This window comes from Nerophis ophidion, linkage group LG09, assembly GCF_033978795.1.
Source record: "Nerophis ophidion isolate RoL-2023_Sa linkage group LG09, RoL_Noph_v1.0, whole genome shotgun sequence".
NCBI classification, from domain to species: Eukaryota; Metazoa; Chordata; class Actinopteri; order Syngnathiformes; family Syngnathidae; genus Nerophis; species Nerophis ophidion.
Genome location: NC_084619.1, coordinates 31273269 through 31287709, shown reverse-complemented (window position 1 = coordinate 31287709; position 14441 = coordinate 31273269). Strand labels below are relative to the sequence as shown.

General features: G+C 38.5%; 2 protein-coding genes across 6 annotated transcripts in view; both read left to right on the top strand.

Annotated features, from left to right (window-relative positions):
• cacul1 (CDK2 associated cullin domain 1) overlaps positions 1-3169 on the top strand; it is a 32415-nt gene extending 29246 nt beyond the window's left edge. The window contains exons 8-9 of one of the 2 annotated variants that reach the window (XR_009808125.1): positions 1525-1688; positions 1842-3169. Coding sequence is in view for 1 of the 2 variants with exons in the window: in XM_061910832.1 (XP_061766816.1) it covers positions 1525-1564 (40 nt within the window). In the remaining variant the exon portion in view is untranslated. Of the gene's footprint in view, positions 1-1524 lie in introns of both variants that reach the window. The other variant, XM_061910832.1, reaches the window with a different exon arrangement.
• A 5107-nt stretch (positions 3170-8276) lies between these two features.
• Positions 8277-14441, top strand: part of mypn (myopalladin) — a 52635-nt gene continuing 46470 nt past the window's right edge. Inside the window, exon 1 of one of the 4 annotated variants that reach the window (XM_061910828.1) lies at positions 8277-8552. The gene's annotated coding sequence lies outside the window, so the exon portion shown is untranslated. The remainder of the gene's footprint in view (positions 8553-14441) is intronic. The other 3 variants (XM_061910831.1, XM_061910827.1, XM_061910829.1) reach the window with 3 other exon arrangements.

Below are 14441 nucleotides of genomic sequence, written 5' to 3'. Positions count from 1 at the left end.
AACAAATAGATTAGTGTTTTTCATACCTACCATTGTTTTTTTTGGAGCAATTTAATTTGACCAAACCTTTTCTAACATTGCACACCACAAAATAATAAAAGTATGATTTGTGCTGATATCGTTTTGAATCAACATTTTTATGGACAAATATTCAAAGCTCCAATATCAGTATGGTGTCGGAAGTGAAAAAGTTATATCGTGACATCTTGAGCATTTACTGCAACGAGTAAAAATAATGAATGTTGTAGCAGTGTTGGAAGCAGGAGCATCTATTTATTACAGGAGGAGAGAGAATTAAGTAAACAATTGTATCTTTAATTTATCAAAACTACATAGAAAGCATCATGGACGGTTACCTGTAGTCCAAATAAGGTATAGTAGAAGTTAGGGCTGCAAATAACGAGTATTTTGATAGTTGATTAGTCAGCGATTATCTTAACGATTAATCAGATAATAAAGCATGCACATATTTAATGGCTCTAATTTTCCCATCGACTTCTAAATGCAGCTTAAGTTTATTTGGGCATGTGCTTACGAACAACAAAGATGGCTAATTCATTCCCAAATATTTATTTATACTATAATTGTGCTGCTCACTCAGCTGTTACAGCACTTAAAGTGACAAATGTTGTTCATTTAAAAGAAAGTAAAGGCAGAGTGCTGAAAAAAAAAACAATTAACCTTGATTATGTATTTATTTTAAAACAGTTACAATAGCAGCAATGAAAACGAACAACACAAAATCTACCTTCCAAAAAAGAAAAGCATTTTGTGATGTTTAAAAAGCTGCACACTGGTATATTGACTATTGTATCTCTTGGCAGTTTTAGCACTCAAATAGACTCAATGTGTAGAATTCTATCTTTGATTAATTTTTAAAATGTTGGCTATTTAATAGACTGTCTGTTTAATCTCATAATACCTCTGCATTGGTGTCTGTCTCTGTGTAAGTGTGTGCATGCGCTTGCGCGGCGCACGTTTGTTAAAGGGCCTTTTTTTCAGTATTGCAAATTGACACTGCTTTAAAATTACTTGAACTGATTCAAACAAAGCTTGGCTGACTGACTTTGGCTAAAATATTATTTATTTTTCACCCAACTTCGTCTCTCTTTCATTGGCTAGCTAACAAGGTAGAAGCTAACACTCTTATTGAGGTCTGACATCATGTCTCCGCATTAAATATTTGCGTATCACAGATGTACTGCCTGAAACATGGTCTGCCTTGCAAAATTAGCAAGATATTCATGTTTTTAACAAGAATAAGAGGAAATATCCTCAAACTTTACATGTTATCACTGGCGTTGTCTTGGCGAGTGACCCAGTTCTGCCTGGAAAGACACCAGTGATGACGTCACGACTATTGTCAACAAAAATAATTGTTGGCAACAAATGTTATTAATCGACAATGTTGACTAATCCTTGCAGCCCTATTAGAAGTGTGTTGGCCAATAATTGATGGCCTTCATTGTGAGATTTTGAAAAAAGGTTGACCCTGAATACTTTTTGTGTTTCTGCTGTTTTCAGAGGTGATCAGTCTCTTAAACGGGCCAACGATGACTCCTGATTGGAAGATGAACATCATCATCACGTGTGTTACTTGTACTACTTAAGACACCTGTGTTCATGTCAGGGCTTGGTGTCACAGAGGAACAGGATTGTGATGTGCTGCACAACAAATCACACAGGAGGTACTTAAGTGGTCACTGGTGCGTGTTTATATCCATGATTTGTGACAGAGTGCCTTTATGAGCGCTCATCAGATGTCCCATGAAGGGATAAGCGGATGTAACTTGCATTACTAACCTTTTGTCCTAAAAGTGTCTTGCAATCCTTTCTAACAGAGACTTGCTGCTATTAGCCATACAGTATTTTTGTATGCAAACGCCATGCCACTCCTTGTGACTGTGAAATCTGCAGCTTCATTCAACACAAGCGAGAAATGGGAAGTAAACTGTAATTTTCTTTCTATTTTTGCCTTTACTGTGTCTCTAAACCTGATTTTGTTTGCAGCTACGCCAAAGAGGAGTACTTTAAATTCTGTGTACTGGTTCAAGCAAATGTCAAAGATGTTTGCTGCCTGTTTGTTGACTGTATATTTTTTATACTAACAATATTTGGTTGTTCTCATTGACTACGTTTACACTGCGGACTAAAGTGGCCTAGATCTATTTTTTTCCAAATATATTTTTCCTAGATGACTGTTTACACTGCAAGTAGAATGTGATCTTTATCAAACTGCAGTATAAAAGTGCACAGGCTCCAATGTGGCCCCAATGTGGTCTGGTCGTCACTTGCATGCGCAGTTCGATGAAGTGAAAACAAAAGAAGTTGACCGGATTCAGTAAATGAACAAAGAAGTCACTACTTTTACAAAAAAAAGTGGCTATGACTTAAAAATGTGTATTTTTGTTTACATGAAAATAATTTAAAGTGATATAATTATTTACGTACACAACTTTTGCAATGTAAGTAACATGTAAGCAAATAAGGGACATCATATGCTTCTATTCCGTTCCTTCAACAACCACTATTTCTTAAAAATCAAAGTATATAATATAAATCTTCATATATTACATATCTAGTGAGTAGTGATGCTCCGAAAATTCAGTCGAAAAAAAATGCTTTGCTCACCGGAACTGGATATTGTGATGATGTATTTACTCCCGCTGGTGGGCTGCGTCTTTCCCCGCGCACATGAATGACGTAGCTCGCCCAAAGATGACGAAAAAGTCACTAACACATCATATTCCTGACACTTTTTCATTTATACAGAAGTCTCATTTAAGGTCAGATGCAGACTACCTCCTGATGTGGCCTTAAAGGCCTACTGAAATTAGATTTTCTTATTTAAACGGGGATAGCAGGTCCATTCTATGTGTCATACTTGATCATTTCGCGATATTGCCATATTTTTGCTGAAAGGATTTAGTAGAGAACATCGACTAGAAAAGTTTGTAACTTTTGGTGCTGATAAAAAAGCCTCGCCTTTACCGGAAGTCGCAGACGATGACGTCACAAGGGTGAAGGCTCCTCACGTCCTCACATTGTTTTTAATGGGAGCCTCCAGTAGCAAGAGCCATTCGGACCGAGAAAACGACAATCTCCCCATTAATTTGAGCGAGGATGAAAGATTCGTGGATGATGATATTGATAGCGAAGGACTAGAAAATTTTTTTTATAATAAAATAAAATAAAAAGCGATGGCTCTGGGTGGCGGCAGTGTGAGCATTTCAGATGTAATTAGACACATTTACTAGGATAAATCTGGAAGATCCCTTATCTGCTTATTGTGTTACTAGTGTTTTAGTGAGATTGTAAAGATATACCTCGAGGTAGGATGGTGCGGTGAACGCAGTGTCTCAGAGAGAAGTCGAGGAGCCAAGCTCACAGCTGCCTTTTAAACAGCTACTGCAGGAGGACGAATAATACAACGATGTCTCCGGTAAGATATATATCACAATTTTCCCATCCAAAAACATGCTGGTTGACCTAGAGAAACATGTTCGCTTGACTGCTCTGTGTTGAAAACAAAGAAACACCTGCTGTGTCTCGGTGCTAAAGACAGCTGCAATACACCGCTTTCCACCAACAGCATTGTTCTTTATAGTCTCCATTATTAATTGAAAAAATTGCAAAAGATTCAGCGACACACAGTGTCCAAATTACGGTGTAATTATGCGATGAAAAGAGACGACTTTTAGCCATAACTGGTGCTGAGCTAATATTTCTTGACAGTCCGTGACGTCACACGTCATCACTCCGCGACGTTTTCAACAAGAAACTCCGCGGGAAATTTAAAATTGCAATTTAGTAAACTAAATCGGCCGTATTGGCATGTGTTGCAATGTTAAGATTTCATCATTGATATATAAACTATCAGACTGTGTGGTCGGTAGTAATGGGTTTCAGTAGGCCTTTAATCTGATGCGAAAGGATCAGATTCGAAGCACTTGGAAGCGGGTAAAAAAATTCTGATCTTTGTCACTTGAGGGCAAAAAAATCAGATTTGGTGTGTAGTGTAAACGAGGCCATTGAAAACTGTTGTGCTTGTTGTAGAAATGTACAGTACATGTACAGTTGAAAGGGGATTCATTTGGCCCCATTCATCACGGTTGACCTGAAACATGAAATGTGACAATTTTGGGGGGGTGCACTATCCACTTCCATCTTCCAGATAGCAGTAGGGTGGTGAATATCTAAACATGTGTTTTGTGTCTATTTCAACTTTGACCTTTGTGTCAGTTGTTATATAGAGTGGCACTTTCCATTATTTGTAGCAGATCCACCAGAATTGGGGCCTAATGAATCAGTTGCCTACTGTAGGAATCTTTACTTTGACATTGTTTAGTTTCGCCTGGTCCTTATGTGTTAACTGGCAACAACTGATATGCAAACCTACAAACATGTGCCATGTGTCCAGGTGTGCAGTTTATTTGTGTTTGTCGCAGATATGTTCGTGTAATAATTCAGAGAAATGTTTTTACACTGTTTTAAGTGTAATTTATATATCAGCCGAGGTCTTTTTTGTCTGTCATGAGAATGCTTGTTATTGTCGTTAAATAAATATGTTCATGAGGAACCATCTGTTGTTAGTTTACCCCCACAAAATGAGACCATACTTATTCATTCCATAGAGTGCATATGACTTTAAAATCACCAAAAAGCATAACATGTGTTTTCTTCAGTACAATGTTTGTAACGTTGGCTTCTTAGTTAATCTATCATTTAGAATCTAAATATTGTGTTGTTAAAAACAATGGAAATTATGTTTTGAGTAAAGAACAGCCTTCCAGCTTGTATTCTTAGGTTATTTCAATTAAGAGGAGAAAACTATAATTTACGGGGAATATTGATTCCGCCCGATTGTAGCTGAGATAGGCGCCAGCGCCCCCCGCGACCCCAAAAGGGAATAAGCGGTAGAAAATGGATGGATGGATATTGATTTTTGAAATAGGTAAAGTAAGAACGAATATAAAATACAAATATATTTCAGTTTTGATGAGCTGAAGACATATAGTTCTCTCTTAAGGCTTAAGAAAACCTTGAAAGTTGAAATAATTGAAAATTATAAAATATAGTACCAATTACTTTCATCCCATTGATTTTTTTTTTAACATTGATGTTCTAGGCAATCAAATTTTTTGTGAATGTATAGGATAGGCTTTGGCTTCAGCCTATTTCCTTTTTCGGTCATTCTTTTTCTTTTCTTTTCTTTTTGTGTGTAAATGTGTATGATTGTTAAATATGTATAATCTGCAATGTTAAACTGGTCACACAAAATGGTTGATGGTTGATGGTTGATTATATGACCAAAATTTATTCATAAACCAGAAAAGTGAGTGCACTGCATGGCAAACTAATATAAACAGTATGATGCAGTAACACTACTCCAATGTAAACAAAACAATAATATACCAAATTTAACACCAACATTTAAATGAATCAAACAAAACTGTTCATATTTTCTGGAACCCTCTTTCCAATTAATAGTCTAACTCATGTTTTTAAATAGTCCCTTGCCACCTAGTGCTTAAAAGATCGCAGCTGTAAAATATATGTAAGAAATGTTTTTAAGCATGTTCTATGTATTTTTGCCTAAGTTGAGTAATTGTTAAATGAACAAATAATATCAATTCCACATAGTGGCCACTAGATGAGACCAAACCAATTAGAGCGCGCTCTTCAGTATCATGACCATTGATTGGCTCAGCCAAAAAGGAGTGAAAAGGTGACCATGTGAATGTTATTTAATATCTAGAGGGCTTGTATTATACTAAAAACTATTTAGATAGCAGTAAACATTGTTTTTTAATGTTCTAGCTGAAAATATTCAATTTAGAATGAATAATTTGCGGAAATGAATACAACACAATCAGGCCAGCAACCAGCTAACAGTGATAAACAAGGAATTACCGTAACACTTTGACTCTGCACATACTGGGAGACAAATATACTGTACATCCAAACATGCATACAGTCCTACATTTACACATAAATACGCACCTAAATAGATACACACATGCATACACATATACATACAGTCATACTGTATATTCAGACTTACTTACGCACACACATACAGTAAGTACATATGCACGCACAAACAGTATAAACACGAGTATTCACTGTACAAACATGCATATATACAGTATGTATGCACTCATGCATATAATCACGCCTCATCGAACATTTTTTAACATTGTTCCCCCCATACCCCTACCATTCCTGGGGGGGAAACTGGCAACACACTGACGCAGCTCAACCTGTTGTTACTATAACAATCTACAAGGTTAAAAGAGTTTGCTTCTCTCTCTTACCCTCCATTTATCTGCTGTCTTTAGTAATTCAAGAATTCTTTACATTTATGTTTTGTTGCATTTGAAGGGATTGTAACATTGATAATAGAGGTAATTATTATTACTATACTAATACCCGTAAACCGTACAACCCTACTAGTTACTATGGTAATCTACGTCACAGCTGGTCAGACGAGGCACCAAGCAGTGTGGGTGGGGAGCGTTTCCACAGGGGGTTTCCAGAGCGGCCAACCTGAAATGCGGGTGTCAGGGACAGACATGGTGGGAGATTTTTACAAGAAAGTTCTAAAGCTTAGTGATGTATCACATAAATCAGATTGTTGATGTTTTTTGTTTTTTTCACCCTTTACGTTCATAATTCACTGTGTTTGTTGCATGTGCCTTGAATGTAAAATACAGTGGGGCAAAAAAGTATTTAATCAGCCACCGATTGTGCAAGTTCTCCCACTTAAAATGATGACAGAGGTCTGTAATTTTCATCATAGGTACACTTTAACTGTGAGAGACAGAATGTGAAAACAAAAATCCAGGAATTTACATTGTAGGAATTTTAAAGAATTTATTTGTAAATTATGGTGGAAAATAAGTATTTGGTCAACCATTCAAAGCTCTCACTGATGGAAGGAGGTTTTGGCTCAAAATCTCACGATACATGGCCTCATTCATTCTTTCCTTAACACGGATCAATCGTCCTGTCCCTTTAGCAGAAAAACAGCCCCAAAGCATGATGTTTCCACCCCCATGCTTCACAGTAGGTGTGGTGTTCTAGGGATGCAACTCAGTATTCTTCTTCCTCCAAACACGACGAGTTGAGTTTATACCAAAAAGTTCTATTTTGGTTTCATCTGACCACATGACATTCTCCCAATCCTCTGCTGTATCATCCATGTATCCATTTTGGTATAAACTCAACTCGTCGTGTTTGGAGGAAGAAGAATACTGAGTTGCATCCCAAGAACACCATTCCTACTGTGAAGCATGGGGGTGAAAACATCATGCTTTGGGGCTGTTTTTCTGCTGAGGGGACAGGACGATTGATCTGTGTTAAGGAAAGAATGAATGGGGCCATGTATCGTGAGATTTTGAGCCAAAACCTCCTTCCATCAGTGAGAGCCTTGAATGGTTGACCAAATACTTATTTTCCACCATAATTTACAAATAAATTCTTTAAAATTCCTACAATGTGAATTCCTGGATTTTTTTTCCGCATTCTGTCTCTCACAGTTGAAGTGTACCTATAATGAAAATTACAGACCTCTGTCATCATTTTAAGTGGGAGAACTTGCACAATCGGTGGCCGACTAAATACTTTTTTGCCCCACTGTATGTCGGTTGAGAGCGGGTGTGACGTTTATATGTTCTCAATATTCAGCGTTTTATCGTTCATAGAAAAAATAGAATTCCATTCCATTTTTAAGGCGGTCTGTCATAACATTTTTAGCATTTAATCAGACTTTATCGTGAGGTTTTGTATTAGTTTTCCAAAAAATAAATATACCCGCCCCCAGACACATTTCTTTAAATTTGGCCCCCCGAGTCAAAATAATTGCCCAGGTCTGGTCAGGAGCTTTCTTTTTCCCACCAGTCACATAATTTCGGCCTTTACAAAAATTGCGCCACGCATCACATCCGGTCCAGATTAATTCTCTCTAAAAATGGCTTGCTCTAAATTAAATGCTAAATGTTCCTATTAATGAGTTTACGTTTAGTTATTGTTTTTTGATGTGGTGGGCCTCAATGACGATATTGTCTCAGGCCCCTAAATGACTAAACCGACCCCTGCTTATTGTTTAATATTTTGGGTAATGAAACTGGAAGTTTTTGCTTGTGTGTTGACATTGTGGCTGTGCGAGAGGCGTCTAAGTCTGTATGACGGCGCTTTGTGGCGGACCAGTGGAGGTGGAATCCCTTTCCAGAATGCCCTCGCTGGCCAATGAGCAGGGACGCCACCCAGACGTATGGGCCAGGCCTCCCCAAAATAACTTGCCAGCGCGGCGCTGACGAATGTTGCTACTTTTACCGCTGACAGGTTACCCCTAGCTACTCGCCTCCGTATTTCCCTGTAAAAAGCCAAGGTGAACTAGAGAAAAGCGGGAAGCCCGAGCAGCTGCCGTTGTCCCGGCATTTTCTCAAGTGGCGGCAACTGGAGGAGCGGGAATCTCCCACTTTGAGCACAGGTGCGCCCCTGAGGAGACACCAGTCCATTCCCAGAGGCCAGCTGGGCTAACTCTGAAGGTAAAAACACAACATTCCCCTGCATGGTGTCTTTTGGCATCAGCCTGCCGCTTGTACAGCCTCAGAGAAAAGGGCTTGTTAATTAAATTACCGAAGCCCCCCCGAGTCCTGTGTTTATCCCGTTCATGAAAAATGACCCTTGTCACCTCACTCGGCTGTTTCCAAATTTACCACCGCCGCCGTGGCTTTGTTGGGATTCCAGTCATTATTGTTGCCACTGATCAAAAAACTACGATAACCAGGTCAAACAAGATGAAGGAAGCTTTTTTTTGTTGATTTTCTCGGTGTAAACCGAGCCTGCGGCTATTATTAGGTTGGGCTCGGAGGCTGTTTTGCAGAGGATTAATGTACACAACAGCTGCAGCTTCAGGTCTGCTGGAAGGGTGCTGCAGTGCCGCTTAATTGCGCTGATTTGAGTGTCAGTAGCAAATGTCTGGCCTATCTCGTGTCCCTTTGCAAAAACTTGCTCATGCTTAAAGTTGCCTAAGGAGGAAACTTGAAAAAAAGTTTGCAAGTGACCCTCTGACACCCGATGACGACTACGTTGGGATTAGCCTCAAATAAAATGCTATTTTTACATTCAGCTTCTGTATTTTTTGGACACTTTGTACCGACTCGTCTTCCATTGCTTTGTTTGTTGTCTGTTTGCAGGCTCACACAAAAACTATAGATTTGGGAAAAAAAGTTTATTAGAATTTGGTGAGAGTTAGAAAAAAATTACTTTTGCTACAGTCCACTTGCATCGGTGCTGGGTAGAGCAATGACGCATCAAATCCAGCAGGTGAAGCTGCCCTTCCAGACATGTTTGGGCCATTTGATTGGCAACACTAAATCTTCCCGTGTGTGAATCTTGTCTGTCTATATATTGTGATCGTGTGTGTGTGTGTGTGTGTGTGTGTGTATGTATATATATATATATATATATATATATATATATATATATATATACATGCAAACCCTGTTTCCGTATGAGTTGGGAAATTGTGTTGGATGTAAATATAAACGGAATACAATGATTTGCAAATCTTTTTCAACCCATATTCAGTTGAATACACACAGAGAAAAGATATTTGATGTTCAAACTCATAAACTTTATTTTTTTTTTGCAAATAATTAAAATTTCATGGCTGCAACAGGTGCCAAAGTAGTTGGGAAAGGGCATGTTCACCACTGTTTCATCACCTTTTTTTGTGACAACACTCAATAAACCTTTGGGAACTGAGGAGACACATTTTTGAAGCTTTTCAGGTGGAATTATTTCCCATTCTTGTTTTATGTACACCTGAAGTTGTTCAACAGTCTGGGGTCTCCGTTGTGGTAGTTTAGGCTTCATAATGCGCCACACATTTTCGATGGAGGACAGGTCTGCACTACAGGCAAGCCAGTCTAGTACCCGCACTCTTTTACTATGAAGCCACGCTGTTGTAACAAGTGACTTGGCATTGTTTTGCTGAAATAAGCAGGGGCGTCCATGATAACATTGCTTGGATAGCAACATATGTTGTTCCAAAACCTGTATGTACCTTTCAGCATTAATGGTGCATTCACAGATGTGTAAGTTACCCATGCGTTGGGCACTAATACACTCCCATACCATCACAGATGCTGGCTTTTCAACTTTGCACCAAGAACAGTCCTGATGGTTCTTTTCCTCTTTGGTCCGGAGGGCACGACGTTCACCGTTTCCAAAAAATAATTTGAAATGTGGACTTGTCAGACGACAGAACACTTTCCCACTTTACAGCAGTCCATCTTAGCTGAGCTCGGGCCCAGCGAAGCCGGTGAAGTGTCTGGGTGTTGTTGATAAATGGCTTTGGCTGTATGCTCCTAAATGGACCCCAGGAAGACTTATTGGTGGAATTCTTTACCATTCTTGCTTGATGTACAACTTAAGTTGTTCAACAGTCCGGGGTCTTGTCGTATTTTACGCTTCACAATGCGCCATACATTTTCGATGGGAGACATGTCTGGACTGCAGGCGGGCCAGGAAAGTACCCGCACTCTTTTACTATGAAGCCATGCTGTTGTAACACGTGGCTTGGCATTGTTTTGCTGAAATAAGCAGGAGCGTCCATGATAACGTTGCTTGGATGACAACATATGTTGAAAAAAACCCTGTATGGACTATTCAGCATTAATGGTGCCTTCACAGATGTGTAAGTTACCCATGCCTTGGGCACTAATGCACCCTCATACCATCACAGATCCTGGCTTTTGAACTTTGCGCCTATAAAAATCCGGAAGGTTATTTTCCTCTTTGTTCCGGAGGACACCACGTCCACGGTTTCCAAATATCATTTGAAATGTGGACTCGACAGACCACAGAACACTTTTCCACTTTGCATCAGTCCATCTTAGATGAGCTCGGGCCCAGCAAAGCCAGCGGCGTTCCTTGGTGTTGTTGATAAATGGCTTTCGCTTTGCATAGTAGAGTTTTAACTTGCACTTACAGATGTAGCGACCAACTCTAGTTACTGACAGTGGTTTTATGTAGTGTTCCTGAGCCCATGTGGTGATATCCTTTACACACTGTCAGTTTTTAATGCAGTACCGCCTGAGGGATCAAAGATCCGTAATATCATCGCTTACGTGCAGTGACCCTCGCCCCATCCTTGTTTGTGAATTACTTAGCATTTCATGGAAGCTGCTTTTATACCCAATCATGGCACCCACCTGTTCCCAATTAGCCTGCACACCTGTGGGATGTTCCAAATAAGTGTTTCATGAGAATTCCTCAACTTTATCAGTATTTATTGCCAGCTTTCCCAACTTCTTTGTCATGTGTTGTTAGCATCAAATTCTAAAGTTTAATGATTATTTGCAAAAAAAAGAATGTTTATCAGTTTTAACATCAAATACGTTGTCTTTGAAGCATATTCAACTGAATATGGGTTGAAAATGATTTACAAATCAATGTATTCCGTTTATATTTACATCTAACACAATTTCCCAACTCATATGGAAACAGGGTTTGTATGTATGTATATATATATATATATATATATATATATATATATATATATATATATATATATATTTTCATACTTATTATTTGTGTATTGTTTCTGTATGGCTATAAAGTTATAGTAAGTACAAAATGTTTTTTTTTATGTGAGGGACAATTCAAAGTAACGATGAGGTTATGGCACCACCTTATGGAATGTTTACAAATAAAACACAACCAAAACTACATTTATAGTCAATATTACAGAAAAATTCCCACCTATAAACTAATATTTGTGTGAAATTGAAATGATCTAATAGCTGCTACCCGTGATTGTTTCTTTGACGACAGAGCCATAAATCCCATTTCCAGCAGTCACTTCAGAATCAAATTTTAACCATGTGACTAAATGTGTTAACTACTTCTATCTGCAGCTGTAGTGACCCTGAACTAGGTAGGCCTTGTAGGGGAACCACACTTTTTTAATGTTGCCTATCATTCACATTCCTAATGTAACACAAGAACACATATGTTTTTCGTTTTTTTATGCATTCCAAATACTAAATAAATGCGATCAAAAGTCTGCTGACAATGGAGCCTATAGTAGTCACTCATTATTGCATATACAGCCCTTAAAACAGGGGTGTCAAACTAATTTTAGATCGTGGGCCACATGGAGAAAAACTACTCCCAAGTGGGCCAGATTGGTAGAATCCTGCCACGATAATTTAAAAATAAAGACAACTTCAGATTGTATTCTTTGTTTAAAAATGTATGTTGGTGTTGATGTTGTTGTTTTTTTACACTTACATCTTACGGTTAATAGTAATCTATCTTTATTTGTTCGTATTTACACTTTCTAAATAAATTATGTAATAATGTTTTTCAGTCAACCTATTGGTGTTAACTTTCGATCTAACAAGATAAAAAAAAATAATATAAAAATCAAATTATGGATGTTATTTGGTTGTGCTCATTTTCCTCGACTGGTGCACTATCATGTGGTTTATTATTTTTTTTACATATGTTCCATTATCTAAAAAGATACAAAGAATTGCTATACCGACATCTAGTGGACACATTTAGTACAGCAGTTTTTTCCATTCAAAAATTTCGGCTCAATATTATATTTAGCAACCTCATCTCGCGGGCCGGATAAAACCTGTTGGCGGGCCTGATGCGGCTTGCGGGCCGTATGTTTGACACCCCTGCCTTAAAACATCCAAACACCTTCAGCAAGGTTTTATATACATGATGTAAGTATATATGTAATGTAGTAACAGGCACATTTATAATATGTAGTATTTACAGACTTTGCTCATTTTAAACATTGCGGGGCATTCATTTCACCAACGCATCACAACGTTCACTTTTTCTTTTAACAACATCACTGACAGCACACATAATAAAACATCACTTACTGTAGAATATCTGCTGTCATTAGGATGCCGACAGTCAGGGTGTTGATATATTATCCTTTGGATGAAGAATGACTCTCAATCAATTATTTACGTACAGTGTTTTGTTTTCCTATATTCAAACACAGTGTTACTGTTCAAACTGTGTGTAATGTTACAGTGGCCAAAAAATTAAATATTTTTGTTGAATAATACCTGCGCTTTGTTTTTATTGAACATTTAGGCCTATTGTGCTACTGTGTTTTAGTGTTGGTCATTATGGTGGTACTTGGAGAGCAAGTGTCAGGCTTTCCCCTGACAGTTTGTCTATGTTCTAGCTATTTCCTCTGCATTTGTCTGTTTCATCTGTGTTTAGTATCTCCTGTCTTTAGTTCCTGTCTTGTGCTCTTATTTTGTCAGCTTCCTGTCTTGTTCCCTGAGTGCTGTGTTCCTCCTCTTCTGCGGCTGATTGGCACCTGGCCACACCCGTTGCCAATCAGCCTGCTCCTATTTGTACCTGCTTTGTCTTGTGTCAGTTGCTGAATCATTGTATTGTATTGTCATTCGGACTTGTCGTTGCCATATGTTGCTCTTGTCGTGTCGATGTGATTCTTTTCAGCTATTACCTCTCATGCTACATTTTGTCCTGGTCGTCGTAGCGGTAAACTGTTTTTGTTAGACATTAGTTATTTCCAGTTTTTCTTATTGCTGTCCACTAGCTTCCATGCTAAAGTTCCTTTTTGTTTTCTAGCTTCAAGTGCTAGCTCCCTTAGTTTATTATTCCGCCCACGTGCGTGCTTTTTGTTTGTTCTTGTTTTGTTTTAATTAAATCATGTTTTCCCATTCAATGCCTGCCTCCTTCTCTGCATCTTAGGGTTGAACAACAAATACTTGTGACAGCAAGGTGTTTTCTGAGGTGGTACTTGGTGAAGAAAGTTTGATAAAATATGAATCTTTAATGCACTCCGAGGCCAGAAAGCATATTACGAGTTTATTCACGAGTTAGGATGCATTAGTAAAATAAAATATATACAACTGTCCTTTTGTCTTTCATATTGACTGTAAACGATAGGCAAATTTCCAAAAAAAAGTGAGGTTCCCCTTGAATCATTATAAATACAGACTGAACATTCAATTCTTTGTATTTTGAGACTTGTGAGTTTCCCAGGAGATGGTTAGAGATGCTTCGGCTTGCTTAATGGATGTTGCCTATTGTGTTGCCCAGTGTTTGTTTTACTGTATTGTTCTTTCCAGTGACGTGAAAGATTGCCAGGATATGTTTAAATTATCCATCCATCCATCCATTTTCTACCGCTTATTCCCTTTCGGGGTCGCGGGGGGCGCTGGTGCCTATCTCAGCTACAATCGGGCGGAAGGCAGGGTACACCCTGGACAAGTCGCCACCTCATCACAGGGCCAACACAGATAGACAGACAACATTCACACTCACATTCACACACTAGGGCCAATTTAGTGTTGCCAATCAACCTATCCCCAGGTGCATGTCTTTGGAATGTTTAAATTAGTGCTGTCAAATTATTCAAATGT